Source organism: Phodopus roborovskii, unplaced genomic scaffold (assembly GCF_943737965.1).
Source record: "Phodopus roborovskii unplaced genomic scaffold, PHOROB, whole genome shotgun sequence".
Taxonomy (NCBI): Eukaryota; Metazoa; Chordata; class Mammalia; order Rodentia; family Cricetidae; genus Phodopus; species Phodopus roborovskii.
In genome coordinates, this window is record NW_026126588.1 from 26191645 (window position 1) to 26214381 (window position 22737).

At 39.5% G+C, this 22737-nt stretch overlaps 1 protein-coding gene across 1 annotated transcript; it reads left to right on the forward strand.

Moving 5' to 3' along the window:
• The first annotated feature begins 2424 nt into the window (after window positions 1-2424).
• On the forward strand, window positions 2425-22189 carry Slc5a7 (solute carrier family 5 member 7). The gene is made up of 8 exons (XM_051204532.1): window positions 2425-2618; window positions 5705-5818; window positions 6556-6711; window positions 11273-11421; window positions 14351-14494; window positions 17192-17345; window positions 19704-19921; window positions 21446-22189. The coding sequence occupies exons 1-8, from the start codon at window positions 2441-2443 to the stop codon at window positions 22073-22075; spliced, it is 1743 nt and encodes a 580-aa protein (XP_051060489.1). The 5' UTR covers window positions 2425-2440; the 3' UTR covers window positions 22076-22189.
• The last annotated feature ends 548 nt before the right edge of the window (window positions 22190-22737 follow it).

Here is a 22737-nt window from a genome sequence, read left to right on the forward strand (position 1 = left end):
GGAATATGTACATTTGAAAGACCCCCCTTCAAGTCCAGTGAGGGATGGGGGAGTCTCATCTGCTGCTTGGCCTTGAGAGGTGGACAGTAGCTTAGTACTGAGTTCACCCCATTAGCTATCATATGCACTGTTTCACTGTTTAATAGACTGGCTTGGTAGAATGTAGAAGGAAGTACATGGCCCCAGGGCGGAGACTTGGTGACTTTCAATCTTTTATTCTTTTTCTCATGCCCGCTCCATAACAACCCTCCCACAACACACATACACTTAAAACGGTTCCAGATATCTCTGTCTACAATATGTACAGCCATTAAAAGATAAAGCCATTTACAGACAGGCACAACACACATATATGCAATTCAGTCACGAAATACCAGATGTATAGGAGTTCACTAAACCTGTAGATATGTTTGAAGGGATAAGATGAGTGCTTCTGTAAAGCTAGAATGGAATATTTAAGCAAACAAGCAACTGGTTTGCTTGCCTAGGGACGGTGTTTCCAATATCTACACACCAACTTTGTTTTAAACGACTATGTAACTGTAAGAGACTTTTGTTATACTCCATTTTTAAGTGAAGGGAATATGAACAGAAAACAAAAAGGATAAACTTTCTGAACAGGTCCTCTACATGAAGCCATCAACAAAGGCTTGAAATCACCCTCACTGAGGCCCACCAGTGACAGGGGACACTGCCCAGAACAGAGCTTTCTTGGAGACACTTGAAGGTGGGTCTGGGAAATCCTGAGTCCATCGCTGTCTTTTGCACACGATGCGGACAGGAAGAATGGGCAGTTATATTGGGGAATGACCTTAGGGTCTGGAGCCCTCCATTCTAATGGAGCAGGTGAGGATGGCAACATGGACTCTGGCAAGTGCTGGCTCTGAGCCCGGCTTCTCCCCTTGCACTGGCGCCACGCAAGGGCTCCGTCCGCAGCTCCCGCCCAGCACCACTTTGCTCTGACGTCCGTCTCCAGAGCTCTGACGATCGCCCCCACCCGCCGCCCTTATAAAGAGACTTTTCCCAATACCCCGATCGATCGCCTCGTCCCTCGCAGCCCTAAGCAGGCTCCCCACCGAGCCCCTCCACTCACCCCGCGCCTCCCTCCCTTGCTGTCCCGCAAAGCCACAGGATCAAGGGGCGCCTGGGACCCTAAGAGCAGCTCGGGGTGACGCCCAGGTAAGAGCCCAGAACGCGAGCTGTGGCCGCGCCCTCGGTGGGGGGGGGGGGGTCTGGGAGGAGGGACGGTCTCTGCCTGGCAGGGATACACCCTCTGCACAGCTGAAAAAGCACTTGTGGCTCTGGGGTGCTAGCGGCTGCAGACTGGGGGTTCCAGAGACCCAAGGCAAGGGAGACGGGGCAGCTGAGCGCCAGGGAGCTTGGGTGGAGGGGTAATTTGGTGGCTTTGAGCTCACAAAGGCGGTGCCCACTGAGTCCCAGATGCCCCAGAGCTCCCTGGCATTCCAGAGGTGAGTGCTTACACACAGCGCCTCACCACCCACTTGCAAAGTACAGACTCCCACAGAAACTTAAGCGTGTGAACTGGGTGCAGGAAATAGCCCAGGTAATGCACAGCCGGAAAGAACAAGAATTCTGTACGATGAAGCTTTAATTCAGAACTAGACACTAGTCCTCTTCGTTTTGCTCTTCATATCCTTGACTGTGGTTTATAAAATGCCATATTTAAAATCCTTTTCTAATAGGGAGACCAGGAAGAGGCTACAGGGGGACGGGTGGGGACATGATAATAACTAAGGACGAAGGAAGATTGAGAGGATCGAGGGTCATTCATTTAAACAACGAAAACATACCTAGTTGTCACAGTAAATTAAACCACAGTTGATGCATTTTAAATGGATTTTCCTAGCCCTCGTCCTCAACCCCAGTATATCGGGTTACTTTTCGACCTGTTTCCTGAAGTCCTCTGAAAGGATAAGTAGACTATGAATAGTAAACACATACACACGTTCTTGGAGTATTCCTTTAGGGTACACTTAAATTAATAAACACTTATGAAATATCGACTTAGTTTCAAAGGACAAATACAGGCATAATCATTGCAAAGGATCTCTTGACAGAACTTAGTTATAACACAAATCAGACTTACTTAATTTTAACTTGAATTTATAAAATACAAAAATCATTATAATTGTATTTCTGTTAATTCCTTTTTTCTGTTTCTTCAAAATTCAGAACATTAACTTATTAAGCAGAAGCAGACCAGTGTAGTGGACACTTGTTGGCCATGATCAGTTTCAGGGAATTTCAATGCAAGTATTTTTTTTTTTTTTTTTAAGGGAGGGCTAGAGCCAGCTGCTTATTCTTGGCAGCCTGTGTAGGCATAGCGCTTGGCTGCTTAATAATGCATTGCTGTATTTTCTACAGAAGGCTTGATGAAGTAGCCCACTGTGGGAGGATCTGCACACTACCTTAAATAAAAATGGCTTTCCATGTAGAAGGACTGGTAGCTATCATCCTGTTCTACCTCCTTATATTTTTGGTTGGAATATGGGCTGCATGGAAAACCAAAAACAGCGGCAATGCAGAAGAGCGCAGTGAAGCCATCATAGTCGGGGGACGAGACATTGGTTTGTTGGTTGGTGGTTTTACCATGACAGGTAGGTGTTCCCATGCTTCCTTCTCATGATGGCTTGTGTTCTGAGTGAGAAAGCAAGCACTGCTTTTTGTCCTTTGGAATTCTTTCAGCCCACTGCTTATATTTTTTTTAAAGTAATTACATATTTAATTTAAAAGAAAGGGGTTTGGGTTTAATCGCAGTAGTACTTGACAAAAATGAATTTACAATAAATCACTGGACTAAATATTAGCAAAGCAACTACAGTCCCTCTTGACTGGCTAGTGATAAAACAAAGAGGTGAAGGAAAGCAGGGTCATAGTCTTCCAAGTTGTGAATCTGTAATCTAATGCCATGGTGTTTCAATGCATCCATTAACACAAATATGAAGTTATGACTGAGTTCTCTTAAATGACAAATGAATACTAACTAGTGATTTTTAACTTGAATAAGTTGTTTTGGAGACACTGCAATTCCAATCTAATTAATGCCTGTTAGAAGTCTATCTTCTCACTTAATAACCATTTTCCTTAAAGGCTTCCATCTATAACACTAAAAGTAAGGTTTTCAGGATCCTTGATACCAAAAGGAAAAAGTCAGGGTGTGTCCTCAGAGAAATCCCCAGGCCAGCATGTGTTTCTCCTCCTTTATAATGTTCTTTGTGTTAGGAGAGACCCTTGATCTTTCTTCCTTTGATCTCAGAGTAATTTATTTGGTTTTTCATATTTGTCTTCGTCACCAAAAATAATTGTGGGAGCAATATAAACTTGTATCTTATAAAGGATTGGCAACACTTATGCCTGAGCCCTGCTTAGTGAATATTTAACACCTGCAACAATATACTCTAGTTGGAACTCTTGATGTCTCCTGAGAAAAATATCTTATTAGAAATAATATTCAAATAAATTATTCCTTTCTGTGAGACAGTTCATACTGTGTGTCAGCTAGGGACCTAACTACGCAGTGAAGGTGGTCCCATGTTCTCAATGCCTTCATTTTGGCCATCTGAAATCAACAGTATCCTGTATAGACTGTAGATTTTTACCTGTCAAGTATTTGCATTGTGGATTCAGGCATTCACTCACCAACTAGATGGATTCATGTGCTCCTTACTGCAGATGCTGTGAAAGGGCTGCAGAGTTTAGGGAGTGTCCCCAGTTGATTAGTTAGCTAAGATCAGAGCCAAGTCTGGCTGACCACACTCAGGACTCCTCCATGCTGTGCTGTGTGCAGCTCTCTCACTGGTATGCTCTGTCTCCTTAAAAATGCAGTTTGTTTAAAAAAAAATCACAAGAATAAGAAGCTGTTGAAAGTCCAAGCATTTTATTGATTGCTGATTTTTATCATATTCTACTACTTTATAATAATATATTTCATATAGTCATACATTGTTGCAGAATTTGTTCTTTCATCATATGCAGACTTTTAAAAATATGGCAGAATTAAAGTATATAAAAACAGTCAAATGAGGCTGTTTCTTGTAAAGTGTTATCATAGCCTAGCTGATGTGTTAACAATTCTTTCTCCAAGCTCAGAAGACCCTTAGTCAACATGACCATTCATTTAGAATTTAAAACATATTATTTGAGCCTCACTAAATTCAGGCTGATTATATGTATTTCATAAGAAACAGAGAGTGAACATGTAAATTCCTTTAAAATATATAGCTTAAAATAGTTTATGTTCTTGCTCATTATTTGACACAAATATATGTAAATGTGGGGAACAAATTGTGACCCAGAAAGGACTAACTCAATAACAAATGGGAAAGACTGTTTTTAATCATGGTAAGTGACCATGCTTTCAATATCAATAAATGCAATCACTCAGGCACAGATTTGATTTTTGGATGAGGGACTGCAAAGCCATGCGGTGAAAAGTAATTGCTAAGAAGCTTTGTGCTCCTAAGATTTTGGAGCCATTTTCATTCTGCGCCAAGGTATTGCTGGCATGTTATTGGTTTCAGCCATCTTAGCTTGAAGATGAAGTCTCAGATTCTGAACCTTGTAAGCAAGGATTTCTTCTGATCCTTGCTATGTGTACTCCCTGTGACTGGTAGAGAAGAAAAACTCTAAAATTTCAACAGGGTCTAGAATGAGAAAATCAATGAATGACAGTGTTTAGTTGCCTGCACTACCAGGTGTGGGAGCTTGGGTGAAGATGGGAGTGGCTGCTACACATTTCCTGCTCCCTTCGGGGATTAGTACATAAATTTCATGATACATGTGCCTGAAATTTCTAACCAGGAAAGTCTTATCAAGTTAATAATTATTTCTTTTATTTATGGGATTGTAATACAATTGTATAATTATGTCATTTCTCCCTTCACTTTCCTCACTCCAAACATTCCCATGTATCCCTCCTTGTTCTCTTTGAAATTCATGGCATCTTTCTTCTTTAGCTGTTGTTTTACACACACACACACACACACACACACACACACACGGAGAGAAAGAGAGAGTTAATCTCAATACACTCTTTTATGCCTATTGGATTAAAAGGGGATAAATTCTAACATGAAAACAGCCAGTCACATCTTAGTGGTATAGACAAGATTTCTAGACATAGAGATGTATTCTTTCATCATGCATTCTTTATGGGATGGTTCAGTCTCCTGTCTGATAAAAGTGTTAAGATCCTGGAACCTTCATCATTCCACATACATTGAGCACAGGGGTCACTTGGAATCTTTTTGTTATACTCTTAGAAGTACAGAAACTACAAATTATTAGAGTTCTGGTAAGAATAAAGTATTATGAGTCTGGGAGGCATTAGGGGGAGGTATTGGTGCTGAATATGATAAAAAAATCATTATATGAAATTCTTGAAGAATTAATAAAATATTATATTGAAAAAATGAAGAATCAAATTTGTTAGGAGAATTAGCAGCTTGTCAGTCAGTCTTGACTTGAGTTTGCTTAGCCAAAGCCTGCATTTTTGGTTCTTTACCTGCTTTCATTCAGTAATTATGCTACAGGAGTTTTCTATATCTTAGAAAAAAAACCTATCTAACAGAGTTCTGCATTGCAGAGCATATATGACCACTTGAAGCCAGTGGCCTCTGTGTTGGACACCAGGGAAGAGCAGGTGAAAAGTAGTGTTATAACCCTACTGTTTGTTCCATTTCAGCCACCTGGGTTGGAGGGGGTTACATCAATGGGACAGCTGAAGCAGTTTATGGACCAGGCTGTGGTCTAGCATGGGCTCAAGCACCAATTGGATATTCTCTGAGTCTGATTGTAGGTAAGTGGGTGTTGAGATCCCTATGATTCATTCAGTACTCAGCATAAAGTATAAATAATAAGTCAAATGACGTGAACAACTGTTGTGAAGAAAATTTCTAAGTAGCAATTACCCGAAATTGTTATGTAGCTGAATACCACCAATGCTATCAGAACACCACCAATGCTAATATTATTAATCTCCTTATTATGAACCGTGTATAAACCTCGTTGATCCTGTGGCCACTAGAACAGGTTAAGAATTCCTTAAACAACTATGATTTATTTCTTTCAAAAAAAGTATGGATATATCATTAAAACCTAATCAACTCCATTATTCCTTTGTTCCTTTTGGTAAGTCAAACTACTAAAAGTTTGAATATTATATAAGAGAGGTCCTCATTTTGCTACATAAAATGCTTTTATTGGAGTTTGTGCTAATTCAAAGTGTCTAAATATTGGATTGTGTGACACAAATGCATCAAAGCATTTTAATGCACACCAACCTGGTCCGTGTCTTTCAATTAACATGCTTTATGTATGTCATCCAGTTTCCCATTAGACAGAGCACTGTTAGATGTACTAAGGAATTTACATTAGGTCACTAAATATTTCTTGGTACAATATTCGTAGGACATGTAAAACAGGTTTCTTAGTACATAAAGATATCTTAAAAATTCTTTTTCCTGGGGAAAAACAGATGAATAGTAAAAGGTACCATTCCTTTCTTCTCATAAGCACTTGTTTGATTTGTTTTAGGTGGTCTGTTCTTTGCAAAACCTATGCGTTCCAAGGGATATGTGACCATGTTAGACCCATTTCAACAGATCTATGGAAAGCGCATGGGTGGACTGCTGTTCATCCCTGCACTGATGGGAGAGATGTTCTGGGCTGCAGCAATTTTCTCTGCGTTAGGTAAGAAGATAGTCCAGTTCCTGAACATAAGGCTTGGTCTCTTAAAAAAAATCTTTAAAACCATGTCCAGATCCGTATTTATTCCTATAAGATCTCAATAGAAATTCTATACTTTGTGAAGTATGGCTGAAGAGGTGAAACCTCAGCTTCATTTGTTTTGAACCTGAATTACATCATTACCATGTAGCCATGAATTATAAAGTTGCTTTTATAGGATAGTAATGATTTAGAACACAATTCCATTCAATTAATTAAGCACAAATAAAAGGTACAGTTTAGATCAGAAACTTTAAAATTGACCGTGAGGAAATTTAAAAATTTAAGGGGAATCCTTTGTCTTAAACAAATTTAAATAAATTCTTTCTGACATTTTCCCCTCGGTAACTGTTTTCACTTCTGTGAGCACGTTTTATCTCTTACTGTTTTCCCTTCTAATGACTGCCATGGTAAAATTGATAAACATAAGCAAAACTGAACTCCTTGAAGATTTCTAAAAGTAGTAATATTGCTATGTAAGGTATGTCCCATTAAAAGCAAGTATAAAGCAATGTGTGGGTAAGTAACATTTGAAGAGAAGTGAGACCCCACAGCCTGTGAACAAAACAGACAAGGCATTCGAGCAAAGCCATCTAACTTCACACACCAATGTTATTTTTTGGGAAAGCAAAACACCATGGCCAATAATTAATAACAAAACTGAGAATGACGGAAGACAGAGAGGGTTCTTTCACAAGTTTAAGTGGGATTTTTTTGTTTTGATTTGATTGATTTGATTTTTTAAGTTAACTTATGAAAAGTTTCCAGTCCCCAGCTTCTTTTTACCCCAGTCTTGGAGATGCAGTTTTGGAGGTGAAAATAACCATATCCAGTTGCTGAAATTTGAACAGTGTTGAGGGAACTGGAGATGCAAACCCCGGAGAAGTTGTGCTGCATCACTTGCGTTCTCACCTCAGCTCTAGGACCATTCTGAGCTGTTCATTCCCCCCTCCCCCCGCACCCCCCCCCCCCGCCTCCTGGATGATTGGCAGCCCCTGGCCTCTGTCCTTGCTTCAGCCACACCTTCCTCACTGGAGCCAGTGCAGAGGTCTTCCTGCTTGCAGGTCTGTCCTCCTCTGATAGCCAACTCTTTCTAAATTCAGGCTTCATTGCTCTCTTTTAAAACCAAAAATTTCTACAGACATGGCAGAACCTTTGCTTTCTCTTCTCATTATGACCCTGTGTAATTTCTCCTCCAGAATTATGACCCTTCCATCTTGCCTCTGACACTTTACAAATCCAGTTGCCAGGGCTTTGAACTCATCTGCCGTGTGTTCAGTTGGACTATGGAAGATCTTCAGTCTCAGTCCATTGCCTTTAAGTCCAAGGCAGGCCACTGAGTGTGGAGCTAGTGAACCTCTGCAGAGCTGACTCCTACAACACTCTTCAATGGATGGACCAGGTGGCCACATCCAGGCACTCTCCTACACAGGATTCCCAAGCTCTTCTCCAAGTGACAGGACAAGAGCTAAGTCTATACCCAGGTGCTAGATAGCTAGAAAAATGGCAATGCAATGGCGTTCTGTGTTATGTATGACAGACTGCGAGCTTGTCTCCTGGTTCCAGTATTATCTTATGTAGCCTCTGTACCACCTGAGATTAGTTCACACCACCTTTGTCTCCTTATCCTCTCACATTCCTATACAACCTAAGGTCATGGTCTTGATTGATAACTACAGAAGGAAAGAAGTGATAGTGACAAAAAGGACTATTTTTTAGTTCACAAAATACACCAATAACTCAGTAAAAAAATGGCACTTCCCTGTTCTAGGCAACAGTCCTCAACTTAAAGCCTAATGACATAATATATAAAAAGAACAATCTCCCCCAACCTCACTTTCATTAGCTGAGAAACAAGGGGAGTTTTTTGCCACTGGGTTTGACACTAGAAACTCCAGGTTTAAGAACAGACTGCCTGCTGAGGTATGACATAAAGGAGTGAGCTAAATAACGGAATACAAAAAGCTTGCTCTGGCTGAATAAAGTTCCAAATAATAGTCCTAAAAGGCGAATAGAATTAATGAACTGAAGTTTCTATAGCACTTTACAAATACAAACTACAGTAGATAAACTCTGTATGTCGATATAATGATATAATTACTTCTGCTTGTATTTGTCTATGTCTGCATATGTATTTCAGGCATATGAAAACAGGGTAACAGTCTCTGGGTATATACACACATATGAAGTAACACACACATATACTATAAGCAACATACATATACACACACACACACACACACACACACACACACACTACTGCCCTTGGTAGAAATCTATGCTCTAGCAGCACATGTGTATTATAAAGTTACTGCCTTTATTCTTTAAGTGTAATTGCTGGATGTATTTAGAAAGTAGTGATTGCAAGAAATAATCTCAGGATACCAAAGAACAAGTGTAAACTCTACCTGTATTCTTTTTCACCTCAGTATGAATAAGCATGGGGAATGTAAGCATAGGAAAAGCATAGGGCGATCTTTTCTCTGTTATTACAACAGACATTAACTTAAGATAACACAGCTGCAGAAGGGATCATTACCACTGTGCAATCCGGGTGGGAGCAGGTTCACGGAGCCCCTCAAGGATGGTTGCAGCCACAGGTTTCATCTGCACCATCACTTCTTCGCATTGTCTCAGTGCAGCCCAACCGTCACTAACAGACAACACAGATCCCCTGAAATTTCTCTGGAATCTGTGGCTTCTACTACATCTTCTTCTTTTCTTGTTGTGTCCTCTCACTTGACATCAAATTACTGAATCATGTTGCACTGTGACACCAGCCAATACTAGTCAGTACCAGCTAATACCAGCCTGGTGCTGCCAGGCTATGTTTGGTTATCATTTTTAGCCAGGAACATTAGAATGCTTGAATGGAATGTGTGCTTATATTTCTCATAGCTAATTTCAATGATTTGTTTCATAACTCCACATCAGGAGGTCGGTATATGCAGTTTTTCCTCACTACAATTAATGAAATCATATCTAAAGTATTTTCATAAAATATTTGAACCCAAATGCAGTTGTGATAGAAAGGCAGGTGACTTATCTAAAGTGACAGAGCTGCCACCAATGTAACATCTCCAAAGACTAGTGCTGCGAAACTTGCCTGTGATTAAATTGCTTATAACTCATGGCATTATAACTTGGAAATGTTATGAAAGCAGAAAACTTTGCCAAAAATAACAATAGCAAGAGATTTGCAACAAAAATTACAGCATGAAAAACAAACCTCAAAAGAGAAAAAAAATATTTTGTTAAATGTCCTTACAGTAATTCTACCCTTTATTAAAAGTACCAATAAATAATTGGCTTCTTGTATTTGGATCATAGCTGCTAATTATATTATTCGTTTTATTCAAGAAAAGTGTTCTATTAACACAGTCAAAGCAAAAATCTATTTTGTATTGCTGTTTTAGAACAATGTGAATTTCCCTTTACATAATAAATGTTTCTCCCTGGTAGGTGGTATACACTGTGAGCATGCCTATTCAGGAGTAGAGAGAGATAGCAGTGTTTTAAACTGTCCATTCATAAAATTCTCAGTGGAAAGACAGGCACCAACAAACAATGCCATAAGGCAAGAAAACAAACATATTGAACATGGAAGATACTAAAACTGTAATTTTCTCTTTTTTACTTCTCATGTGTTTATTTTGTGCGTTTGAATATTTTGCCTGTATGTATGTATGTGCAGTGTGCCTGGTGTTGATGGAGGTCAGAAGAGAGTGTCAGATCTCCTGGATTTGGAGTTATGGATGGTTGTGAGCCACTATTTGGGTGCTGTGAAGTGAATCAGATCTGCAAGATCAATCTCTGTTCTTGCCCACTGACCCATCTCTCCAGTCCTGAAAGTATGATTTTTTTTTTTTTTTTAGAGCCAGGATTCTCCAGTATGTTCTGAGTAGAAGCCACACATTTACCAACTGAACAATTTAAAAACACCTCTGGAGACTTTGAGAGAGAAAAGAAGTTGATAAAACCAATTACCCATTTTATTATTTTCTCCTATGAATTTGACTCAGGGTTTTTGGTTTTTTTTGTTTTTTTTTTTTTTTTTTTTTTTTTTTTTGTTTTGTATCTTGTATTTGGTATCATCATTGTGGGCTAGCAGCAGAAGGCAAAATAGAAAAAATGTTCATTGTATATTATGGAAATGGGTGTTCATGCCTCTCAGAAAGAAGTCTGCTGTACATGTTTAATTAAGTCAGAATTTCATATAGTCAAAGCATTACAAGGTCTGAGAATGGAGTTATATTTATCCATATTTCTAGTTGTCCTGTTTTCGCGTGTTTTAGATTAAGTCTTACATAGATTAACTAGCTAAGCACCAACATCAAAAATGTTTTTTATAGCTGCTCTATGAAAAGAGATACATACTTTATTTACTAAGACATAAGATTTCTAGCACAATAGTTCTTTTCCACATTGTTATCCTGTACACCTTACAAGTACATATCTGCTGTGACTTCACTTTGGAAGCAGAAGTGTCCCTTCACCACTGAGCTGCCTGGTTATTTTCTTCTAGGAGCCACCATCAGCGTGATCATAGATGTGGATGTGAACGCATCAGTCATTGTCTCCGCACTCATTGCCATTCTTTACACCCTAGTGGGCGGGCTCTACTCTGTGGCATATACTGATGTAGTACAACTCTTCTGCATTTTTATAGGACTGGTAAGTGACATCACTTCATCTCCTATCTCCTCTCTTCTTTTCCCCCTCCCTGCATTATCCTTCTAAAAAACAATATTTATTGTAACTCAAAAAAAAAAAATCAGTGGATAGATGATTTTCCATCATGAAAACTACACAGTAGATTTAATACTATTTGAAATACTAATTATTCTATGAACTGACTAAATCATAAGCTCTGGTTATTTTTGTTAATGTTTGACAGAAAGATATGCCCTAACTCTAACTCCTACAAACATCTGGGTCTTGCTTCCCACCACTATTAGTATGGATCAAAACTACTTGTAGCCATCTTAGGTATTTAGTGACAACACTTTGATCTCCTGAGCAAAATTAATTCAGTGGCAATGTGGGCAAAATATAGCTTCTTGTCTTCTGTTAGTTACTGCAGGGTGACTGATAGGACATAGAAACTATGGCAGGGATCTAAAGATGAGAGGCTTACTTACATAAGGGATTAGCAAGATTTACTATTTCTGTTATTCCCAGGTAAATTAGATCACACACATGTTTTATTATGTAAAGAATACTATCACCATGAAGCAAGAGTAGTATTAGGATGACCGTGAAAGCACTTCTGGGTATGTTCAATATATCCTAGCCTACATTTGAAACTTTACATCCTCAAGCCTTAAAATGCAAAGTAATAGTTGTATTTATGATAGTGTACAACACATAATTCATATAAAAGAAGCATAAATGGAAATGTGTGTCCATTCCTTGTCATGGACTGACATGGGTTCATGTGCATAGTCTCATTTAAATGCAAGCATCATATCAACAGTCCTTGTGCAGAGAAAGCATAAGTACTCATTTTCCCAATCAGGATCAAACTAGCTTTGATTTTCTCCTGTTATTTATTTTTCTTATAGTAAAAAAAAATAAATCTCCACTGACTATTTTAAATTTTACCATCCATGTTTGGAAATTAAAAAAAAATGACTCTCATAACTTTTTATTGTAACTTTATATCATCAGTAATAATATCCCAGAAAAATCCATTACTGACTTATGCTGTAAATATTAATTCCCATATAATCACAAAACCTGCATTTCCCATTCTTCTCCTAGACACTGTGTTGTAAAATATTATTCACACATTTTAAAAATAAATTTAAAAATATTTTATTTGCTTAGGAATTCCCACTTTTTATTTTTAAATTGCCCAAACTAAATGGATATGTAGAATTATGGTTTTTACCCAGAGTCATCATAGCCCTCCATAAAGGAAGCAGAGAAAAGCCGTTCTCAGAAGTGTCAGATGTGAGATCGGTGTGGCAATGGCAGCTCTAATATTGATGCACTTGTTATCCCAAGAAGCCCAATCCCAGGGGAATGAGTCCATCTACCAATGATGTATATCCTGCCTCATTGCTTTGAGTGAGATCAGAACTTAAGACATACAGACTCATGAGTCAAGTGTGTTGCTGTAGGAATGAAAGGGCAACCCTATATAGGGATATATGTTGGAAATTTTTGGCCAGTAAGCATAACTAAGTGGATATGGGGGTTAATTAGTCTTTTTATTCCTAGGTTAAATTAGATCATGTATGTGTATTATTCAGTAAGGAATGTTACATAATTATAACTACATAAATTATATACTACATAAAAATAAACACATAGTTTATTTTTCCAGCTTTAATTCCTGCACATGCACACATAGTCAATCTATACCTTAACCATAACTTCTCAGACTCTGTAATTCTATCGGTTTTGAAATCATCCTTGGAGATCTGAAACTGGACTCTTGATTCATTTAGTTTTCCCTTTCTGGCTCCTGTTCCTGCTCTAACCCAGAGGAGGCTGACTCCATCACCCTCTCCTTACTGAACGTGTTTCAGTTCCCAATGTCACTGGTGGCCTTGAGACCTTTGTCAGGAGGCATAGGAGACCTGTGGCACTGCCGTTTGTTTTGGAACTCATTGTTAATATCCATGACATTAAATCAAAATATTTGTCAAACTTCAGAGACTGTCCAGTTACCTACAAAACAAAATTAAAATTCTTTAGCAGGAAGCTCAAGGTTTTCTTCTTGAGTCTGTCTTTGCCTCCAATTTTCAGAAGCCACTCATCTGCCAGAAAACCCTGTTGCCCAACAAATCTGAAAACACACACAAACACACACTCACACATACACACACACCATATGTAAATGATCCTTTAATTGAGGTACTTCCACTTAGGATATTTGACTTTACAATGACTCAAACTCCAACCACAATCAAGAGAAACCTCTATTTGAAGTTTGAATTTGTCTCTTTTCCTGTGCTTACGAATTTCAGCTCAATCCTCCCTGATGATCAGCAGTGTCAGATAATTGCAGATCTGTGTCAGCCACACAATCACACAGGGAAAGACTGACATTTCTGCACACTTTGCTGCCCAGCAGTAGTGTTGGTCCCATGGGTTAAAGGTATTTTCATCTTACAGTGACTTCACTCCGCCTAGCCTGCTGTAAGCTGAATAGTCTCTGTGTGCTTCTTCTTGTCCAATTTCCCCCTGACTCCTTCAGCTCTGCCCCCCCACTGTAGCAGTGTGGGGCACATCTTTTAATCACCTCATTCCCTATGTTATTAGTGGATGTATATCTTTGATCAATTCACAGAAAACAAAAGTGTGGTATGTGTATGTGTGTGTGTGTGTGTGATGGACTGTTTCCTTCCCCAAAGTTTCAGCTGACTGCTTCTATGGTATATATGATCCAATATAGTCAAACACATGAGTAGTCAGTCAATGCTTTCTAAATCCATGTTTCACGGCATCCTATAGACAACATAATTTGAGGCTTTTCTCTATCAAGAGCAACTATCAAGCTGTGCCAGTTCTGAGAAAGATGAATGTACTAGGAACATGCATATCCCATCAGTTAAGCTCATAGTCAATGCTCCAATGTCATTCTTTGTTCCAGTGGATCAGTGTCCCCTTTGCCCTGTCGCATCCTGCAGTCACCGACATTGGATTCACCGCTGTTCACGCCAAATACCAGAGTCCCTGGTTGGGAACCATTGAACCAATTGAAGTCTACACCTGGCTTGATAATTTTCTGTTGTTGGTAAGTCACACTATGATCTGAGAAATGTGGCCTCATTGTTCACAAAAATCAAAAACATGTTCAAGATTTCTCATGTATATTTAGAGCTTCACCTGCTGGTTCATGGCCGTATCTGAATTGACTCCCATTTTGTAAGGCTAGAGCCACATGTCTAGGCTCTCAGTGCACCAGGTAAGTTGGAAAGCATTACTAGGGAGTGGTTCCAAAGGAAGAATCCTAAAGAGGCAGAGGTGGCTTAAAACACATGGAACCCTTGTGTGATAGCCCTGTCAGAGGAAGACATACAGGATAGGATATCGTGGCAGAATACAAGTCAAAGTAAGAGGGAAAAGAACCATGCAAACCTAACCATATTTAATGATTCTGCTAACTAAAGAGATTATATATGAAAGTAGCACATGGTATCTGATTTTGAGGCAAGAAATTGGTTATTTCTTATAGTACAGTGAAGGGAAAATTGGTTATTTTTGTTTCCTCATTAGAGGGTTGATAATAAATATTTTATGAGTTTATGTGTGTGGCACTTTACTAAATATTAACAATTCTTCAACACTCAAACTGTATGTGTCTCCCACACCCAAAAAAAAAAAAAAAAAAATTCTGCAGTAAGATGCAGGAAAACTTGGGGGAAAGCATGCTTCCAATAGTGGTTTCTCTTGTAAGTATTGTGAAGAAATCCCTTGGCTTTCTTTTTTCTGGGGATACTTTATAATTGTGAATATAAAACGTGAGCTGTGAAATGGCACCTCCCTCCCAGTGTGTTTACAGCTACATGGGGACAATGGCAGGCAGAAGTGGGCAACTTGTTGACTGTCAATCTTGTGCCTGTGCTAGGAATTAAAGCAGAGCATCAGAATCTCATGGTCCTTCCCCCATTACCACACTGAAGTCCGTATAAGAAACATCTGTAAAATAAAACATTATATTCAGTTCTTCAGTCAGACTCACTATTCCAATTGTTGGAGAAAGACAAATCAAATACCACGTGCTATAGACAAACTATAGAAATCAGACTGGCATTGTAGCACTGAGGGTCTTTGGTCTTCTGATTATTTTCCATACATCTACTTTAACATGATTCCTAAGTCTTGCCAATGGCACTAGAGGCCTTTCTCAGTCCCACCATCCCCACCCAACTGGCTCTACATTAGACCCAAAGCCTCCTTACCTTGGTTTCCCTATTGTCACTCTTCCATAATCATTTTTCAAATTGCCCCAGTAGGGCTACAATAACAAAGGACCACTTACAGAACTTTATTAGAGTCTGAGGTCAGGGCACCAGGTAGGTCCTGTCAAGGGTTTCCTCAGGCTGGTAACTTCTCACTGTGCACCCACACACAACCCCCAGCATGGTGTAAAGAATAAGTGTATAATTCAGAAGTTTCAGAGGTCACCAATCCCTTTAGGAAAATCTCTACTCTTACCATCTGATTTTGTCCCTGAAAGCTCAATTCAGTTCTAAATTGGCAACAGGTTTTTAGCATATAAACTTGTCTCTTTGAAAGGCAGATAGATTTTACTTAGAAACTATGAGTGTTCTGGAAGGTTGTTATGTTCCTTGAAGTGCATAAATTCATATCACTCATGGTCTCTGTAAAAATGAATATAGACAGAAGTTAATGTGTCTGTGCTGTCTGCATACTCCTCTTAGTAAAATACCACAATGCACTGACTCTCCCAGAGGAGTGTGAAAATGTTGTCTTTCTATATCATTCTTGTGTCCATTGTAACGTCTATAGACATTCATTGGGCTACATGGTTCAGATTTCATCAGATATTGTATTGTCAGGCTCTCATTTTTTTTTTTAAATTTATGTTGGTTGGAATTTCTGACCCATCTTTTAAGGCAGCTAAGAACAGATAAACTTTGGAAAAGAAAAGACTATCTAGTGTAGTCACAAAGGAATGATGCAAGGACTCCAGTGTTTCTTAAAAAAAAAAAAAAAAAAAAAAAAAAAAATCACCATTACCCTGGAGGTGGTAGCACACACCTTTAATCCCAGCACTCAGGGAGCAGAGGCAGGCAGATCTCTGTGAGTTCAAGGCCAGCCTCGTCTAGAGAGTGAGTTCCAGGATAACCAGGACTGTTTCACAGAGAAACCCTGACTAGACAAACAAAAAACAAAAACAAACAAACAAACAAAATCACCATTGGCAAGCACTGCAATTCTCTGACTGTTTTAACAAGCTGGTTTGAAACCAACAGAATGTTTTTCATAATATGACTATAAAGTCCAGGACTGAGGCACTGGCAGGCTGTGTTTTGTGTGGGCTGGCCCTTCATAGACAGCACATTCTTGCTGTGTCCTTACTTAATAGAAAAGGCAATCAACCTCCCTTAAGTTTTTATTGCTCTTCTGTTTGTTTTATCAACAAGGACACTAACTAGGGTCATGCTAACTCCATTTTCATGCTACAATGAATTCACCCAGAGCCAATAATGACATGGATTCCTTCTCTGGAAAGATCAGAATTTAAACTGACAAACATGGAAGTGGCCAAACTTCACAACTCAGCAAATGCAGTTGCAGCAGTTGGGATTTGTGGTCTGTGGAGTGCATTCCATACTTCACAACTCTGCTAAAACTATTTCAAATACAATCGATTGATGCAGTGTTACAAAGCTCCTGGAAAATAACCCTTCCATTTGCCCCCTCCCTCATTTGACTCACTCTGAATTCCTGGGTTCTCCTGCAGATGCTGGGTGGAATCCCATGGCAAGCCTACTTCCAGAGGGTTCTGTCTTCATCCTCAGCCACCTATGCCCAGGTGCTGTCCTTCCTCGCAGCTTTTGGGTGCCTAGTGATGGCTCTGCCATCCATATGCATAGGAGCCATTGGAGCCTCCACAGGTAAACCTCTTACACCTTGGTCACATTTGCTAGGTAGTGTGTGTCAGACCCCTAAAGGCTGTTTTCTCCACCTCACACCCCACTCCCCTTCCCCCACACACATTAAACTAATTCTTTCTGCATGACCCTATCATGCCTTTGCTACAACAAATGGAATTCTAGTTCTATGATGTCTACCTGGTTTTTTTTTTTTTTTTTTTTTTTGCTCACTCCATGATGAGACATTTGGGAGCATGCAACTTTGGTGTATTAACCACTGTATTTTATCAAACAGGAGATTAATTGTGATTCACACAGTGTAACCAGAGGGAGAGAATGGGACTTACGAATACCATTCCATTTTGGCTCCTCCATAGTGAGTTTAACTATAAATGATAGAAATGGACTCTGAAAACATTCTACAAGCCCCACCCCCATCCCCACCCCACCTGGTGAGCTAGAGAAAAGCAGAAATTGCAAGCCACTAGCTTAAGAGACAATCCTCTCACTCTCATCCTGGTCTCCATGGACCGCAGTGAACTTGAGATTTTAGCTTTTTATTTGCAATAGTTTGCTAACCAAGAGGGATATTTACTTTCCCTGCAGAAACTAAGCAGTACCTATATTGGTTAAGATAAACTAAATACTAAGACAACAACAAAAAAAGAGCAATATAAAATGTTTATTTCCCCATTGGCCTCTAAGAAACATTTCTAAAGTCTTGCCTTTATTTTTCTTGAACTTAATCATTCCTGTCTCTCATGTTTATCCCATGGTAGAAAGGGGGAGCAAGACCCCCAGTAAGGGCACTGGCCACAGTCAGGAGGCTTCTACTTTGCATCCCTGCCTAATATCAATAACATCATCTTGAGGATTGAAGTTTCAAAGACCCAGGGGAGGTATAAACATAAGATCATAAAAGCACAATGGCAGCAACTGAGATCTGTGGTCAGTGGGTCATTTTATGAACTTTAGAACTAAGTTACAGTTGTTTTAAGTATGATTATGAAGGAGCTTTCAGCATGTAGTATGAAAACATGTAATATTAACCCATATTGAGAAGCTTTCCCTAAGTAGAGGTAATTAAAACAGATTAGAAGGGGTTTACCATCCACCCAGTTGTCTCTTATATTTTGATTTATTTTCATTTTGGTTTTAAAAACAGGAGTCATGATTTGTAGCATAATCTTCCCCTTCCATGATCATATATGACATAAAACAATAACTAAATGATAAAAAAAAAAACATTGGCACAGTGTCTCATCAGTGTCTATTTCTATAAAAAGAAACTATGGTTTGTTTCACAAGGGCAGATGGGCCCACTGTCTCCTGTGTGTGTGCCCATATGTAAGCAGGGTTTTCTTGGAATGAGTGTACATTCTTGTTTATGATCTCTGGTGACTTAACTTCTCAGTTGCAGTTTTAGCCCAGTCAGCAAGTAAGCATGGCTTTAATGGTGACTGTAATGGGAAGTGGAGGAATGACAGCAACCAGAGAAACCACTGCTGTTTAGTCCTGACATTACAATATCAAGGAAGATCACCAAATATCAAAGAAGCTAATGAATGTACGAATTCAGGACCCTTGTCTTATTCAACAGGCTGCAACCAAACCAAACAATGAAGGGATAGTGTGATGGCCCATGGGAAAAGACACTTGCCACTGAGTTTGATAACCCAAGTTCCATCCTTGGAACCAATGGTGGAAGGAGTGAACTGACTTCCACAAATTGTCTTCTGACCTCAATACTCTGATGCTGTAGCACTTGAGTGCTACACGTGAATGGGCACATGTGCACTCGCGTGCGCGTGTGCGCGCGCGCGCACACACACACACACATACACACACACAAATAAATAAAGTGAAAGCCATCTGTTCAAAGATATACTTACGTTCCAAGTTATTCTATTAGACCAAGTTCAAAGACCTCCAAGGAATGTGAGCCTTATGAATGAAAGGGGACTGTCCTTACCATGACCTGCCCCCTTTCTCCTAAGGAAAACCCTATGTAAGATGAAATTGCTTAGGAGAAAACTAACTCAAAGGCAGCTCCTAGGCTGTTCACTATCTTCAGAGGTTGTTACACTGTCTTCAGGAAAAGGCTGGGGGGGTGGAGGGTGGTGGTGGCTATAATCTCTTTGTGTGCACAATATCCCTGGACCTCACATAATGAACTTAGGCATACACTCACCTCCAAGTGGTCTGAAGGAAATGTTTGGTTTAGAGAAGTTTGTTGTCTGTGATTCTAAGTATGCACCACTGAACACAAAGAATATTTGCATACCAGGGCCCCACAGGTCAGATATCTTACATGAGCAGCATAGGGATTTCCCATCTCAGTGGACCACACAGGGACTCTAAGTTGTTTCTGCTTCACAGACTGGAACCAGACTGCCTACGGATTTCCAGATCCCAAGACCAAGGAGGAAGGAGACATGATTCTCCCGATCGTTCTGCAGTATCTCTGCCCTGGGTACATTTCCTTCTTTGGGCTCGGGGCTGTTTCAGCTGCTGTCATGTCCTCAGCTGACTCTTCCATCCTGTCAGCAAGTTCCATGTTTGCTCGGAATATCTACCAGCTCTCCTTCAGACAAAATGTAAGGCCGGCCCTTTAATCTGTCATTATTATTATTATTATTGTCATTGCCACTGCATTCATTGTATTCATTATGTATATACCATTACGGGTTGAATTTCTATCAGCTGAAATGGTAAATTTGGTATGTTACAATTTCCAAAACTTCTTCAACATCAGCAAGATGTCACAAGTGGGAGGTCCCATACTATGAAACCTGGTTTCATTCACAAAATTAGTAAGCACAGTGCTACACGATCACCTTCTTTCCATACCTACAAGCTATATATGAAATGTAAATTAATTTCTGTTTTAAACTTGAGTTTCATTCCCAAGTATCTTATTATGAACATGTAAATATTCCAAAATGCAAAAATAAACCTGTCTGGATATTAAACACTTCCATTCTCAAGCATTTTGGATAAAGGATATTCAATCTGTGCATGCATATTGAGTCTATATTGCAATCCAGCTCTTATATTGGTTAAATACACATATTTAAACGTAGTGAATTTATTTTCCAGCCACTGAATCACAGAAATGCATGCTGTTGTTTGTTTTCACACTAAAGGCAACATATTAGTGTAACTACTTCCTAAGAGACTGCCATGTTACTATAACTTAAATTTCTTGTCTTCTGGTAAAAGAAAATGCAGCATCAAAATTTTAGGAAAGCATTTAATTTGATTAAATATGCTAGGTTTCTAGAGAGTTCTGGTAGCCAGGAGTCATGGTGACCTACTTTACAGTATTTTTATAACAACTACTGTGGTCTTTGAATTCCAAAGGATACCTTTAACATATAGTAGCCTTTCAATTTGATTTTCCTTATGGAGTCAAATGGTTCTAGGAAAGTTTGCTACTGTAGTCTTTAGAGGGCAATGGACCCCGAGCCAAGCTCAAGAGCTTTTCTCTATCATGTAAACCTTGGCTTCTTACTGGGTTTTCTAGATCAGAGTCAGGAAACTAAGTCCACTGGAGCCAATGAGATGGTAGGGAAAATGTGCTTGCCAGCAAGCTTGGTGACCCAAGTTCCATCCCTGGGACCCACATTGCCAGAACTGACTCTTACAAATTGTGCAAGACCTCCTCATATGCACCATAGCATGTGCATTTGCACACATATATGTACATGTACAAATGCAATTTTAAAAAATGGCCCTTTGGTGTTTTACCAAGGGAATTCCCAAGAAACACTTGGTTAAAGGCACTAAAAAAAGTAACTGTCTTTGAAAATGGTAGTACTTCTACAAAGACAAGCCTAAAAGGTGTGTCCATACTCTCAGTGCCTCATGTGGGTGAGATCTTACCTTGCTATATTTTATGTGTGACATCCGTTCTTAGCTCATCTCAGCTTATACATTTAGTGAAAGGCTTATTCATATGGTACACAAAGCCTTTGTACCCAAGTCCATAGGTTACACCAGCTTTGGACATGGGGAACTGTATAAGATCAGTTTTAAGCATAGACTTTAATCCTGTTCATCACTTAAAGAGCCAGCCCAGTGTTTGCAAAGCTGACCAACCCTGCATTGATTCCTCACAGGCATCAGACAAAGAAATTGTGTGGATCATGAGGATCACTGTGTTTGTGTTTGGAGCATCTGCAACAGCCATGGCCTTGCTGACCAAGACTGTGTATGGCCTCTGGTACCTGAGTTCCGACCTGGTCTACATCATCATCTTCCCACAGCTGCTCTGTGTACTCTTCATCAAAGGAACCAACACTTATGGGGCTGTTGCAGGTTACATTTTTGGACTTTTCCTGAGAATTACTGGAGGAGAGCCATATCTATACTTGCAGCCCCTAATCTTCTACCCTGGTTATTACACTGACAAGAATGGTATATACAATCAGAGATTCCCCTTTAAAACTCTCTCCATGGTTACCTCATTCTTGACCAACATTTGTATTTCTTATCTAGCCAAATATCTATTTGAAAGTGGAACCTTGCCTCCAAAACTAGATGTCTTTGATGCTGTCGTTTCAAGGCACAGTGAAGAGAATATGGACAAGACAATTCTAGTCAGAAATGAAAACATCAAGTTAAATGAACTTGCACCTGTGAAGCCTCGGCAGAGCCTAACTCTCAGCTCAACTTTCACCAATAAAGAGGCCCTCCTTGATGTTGACTCCAGTCCAGAGGGATCTGGGATTGAAGATAACCTACAATGACCCCATCTAAACTATACAGAACAGAGTGTTGCTGTAGGGTAGTCATGGAAAGAAGGTTTGGACTATATCTAACACCTATTAAAATATGAATGTGTAGAGGGGGGGAAAGCTTTGCAAAAATATAATAAGTTATAATGGACGAGTTCAGAAAAAGTAGCAATTGCACAGTGAGAAGGAAGCGAGTGTGAAAGCAACAGCTTTATTTCTCATCATAGCACTTTTCATTTTGAATAGCTTTGTTAAGCATATAAAGATGAACAAGCCCCAGCCAAAGAAGGTGGCCAAATATTACTTATGTCTGTTATGGAAAGAGGAAGTATATATCAATAAGCCCATCAAAAGTAGACTAATGCACTGGATGCCACTTTAATTACTACAACTTGTAGGCTGTGCATTTACTAGCAATCAATACTGTAAATTGCAGTGAGTTACCCAGCTCACTCCTCTCCATGTGTGAATTAGCCTGCTCTTCCATGATCTGAATGTGACATTTGCTTAATTTTCAATGTGCACCCTCTTACCCTTTCTTTCTCTTCCATGTCCATACTCTCTTCATCCATCCTTCCCTCCCTCTCTCTGCCCCCTTCTCCATTTGTCTCTCTCCCTCTCTTCCCCACTCTTCCCTTACTGTCCCTCTCTGCCCTCCCTTTCTCTTTTCAGAT

Excerpts from the sequence above, each read along its gene's own strand:
- Slc5a7 (XM_051204532.1), top strand. The coding sequence starts at position 2,441 with ATGGCTTTCCATGTAGAAGGACTGGTAGCTATCATCCTGTTCTACCTC. Across the intron at positions 2,619-5,704 it reads TGGTGGTTTTACCATGACAG|CCACCTGGGTTGGAGGGGGT; the intron begins GTAGGTGTTCCC and ends GTTCCATTTCAG. Across the intron at positions 19,922-21,445 it reads AGCTCTCCTTCAGACAAAAT|GCATCAGACAAAGAAATTGT; the intron begins GTAAGGCCGGCC and ends GATTCCTCACAG.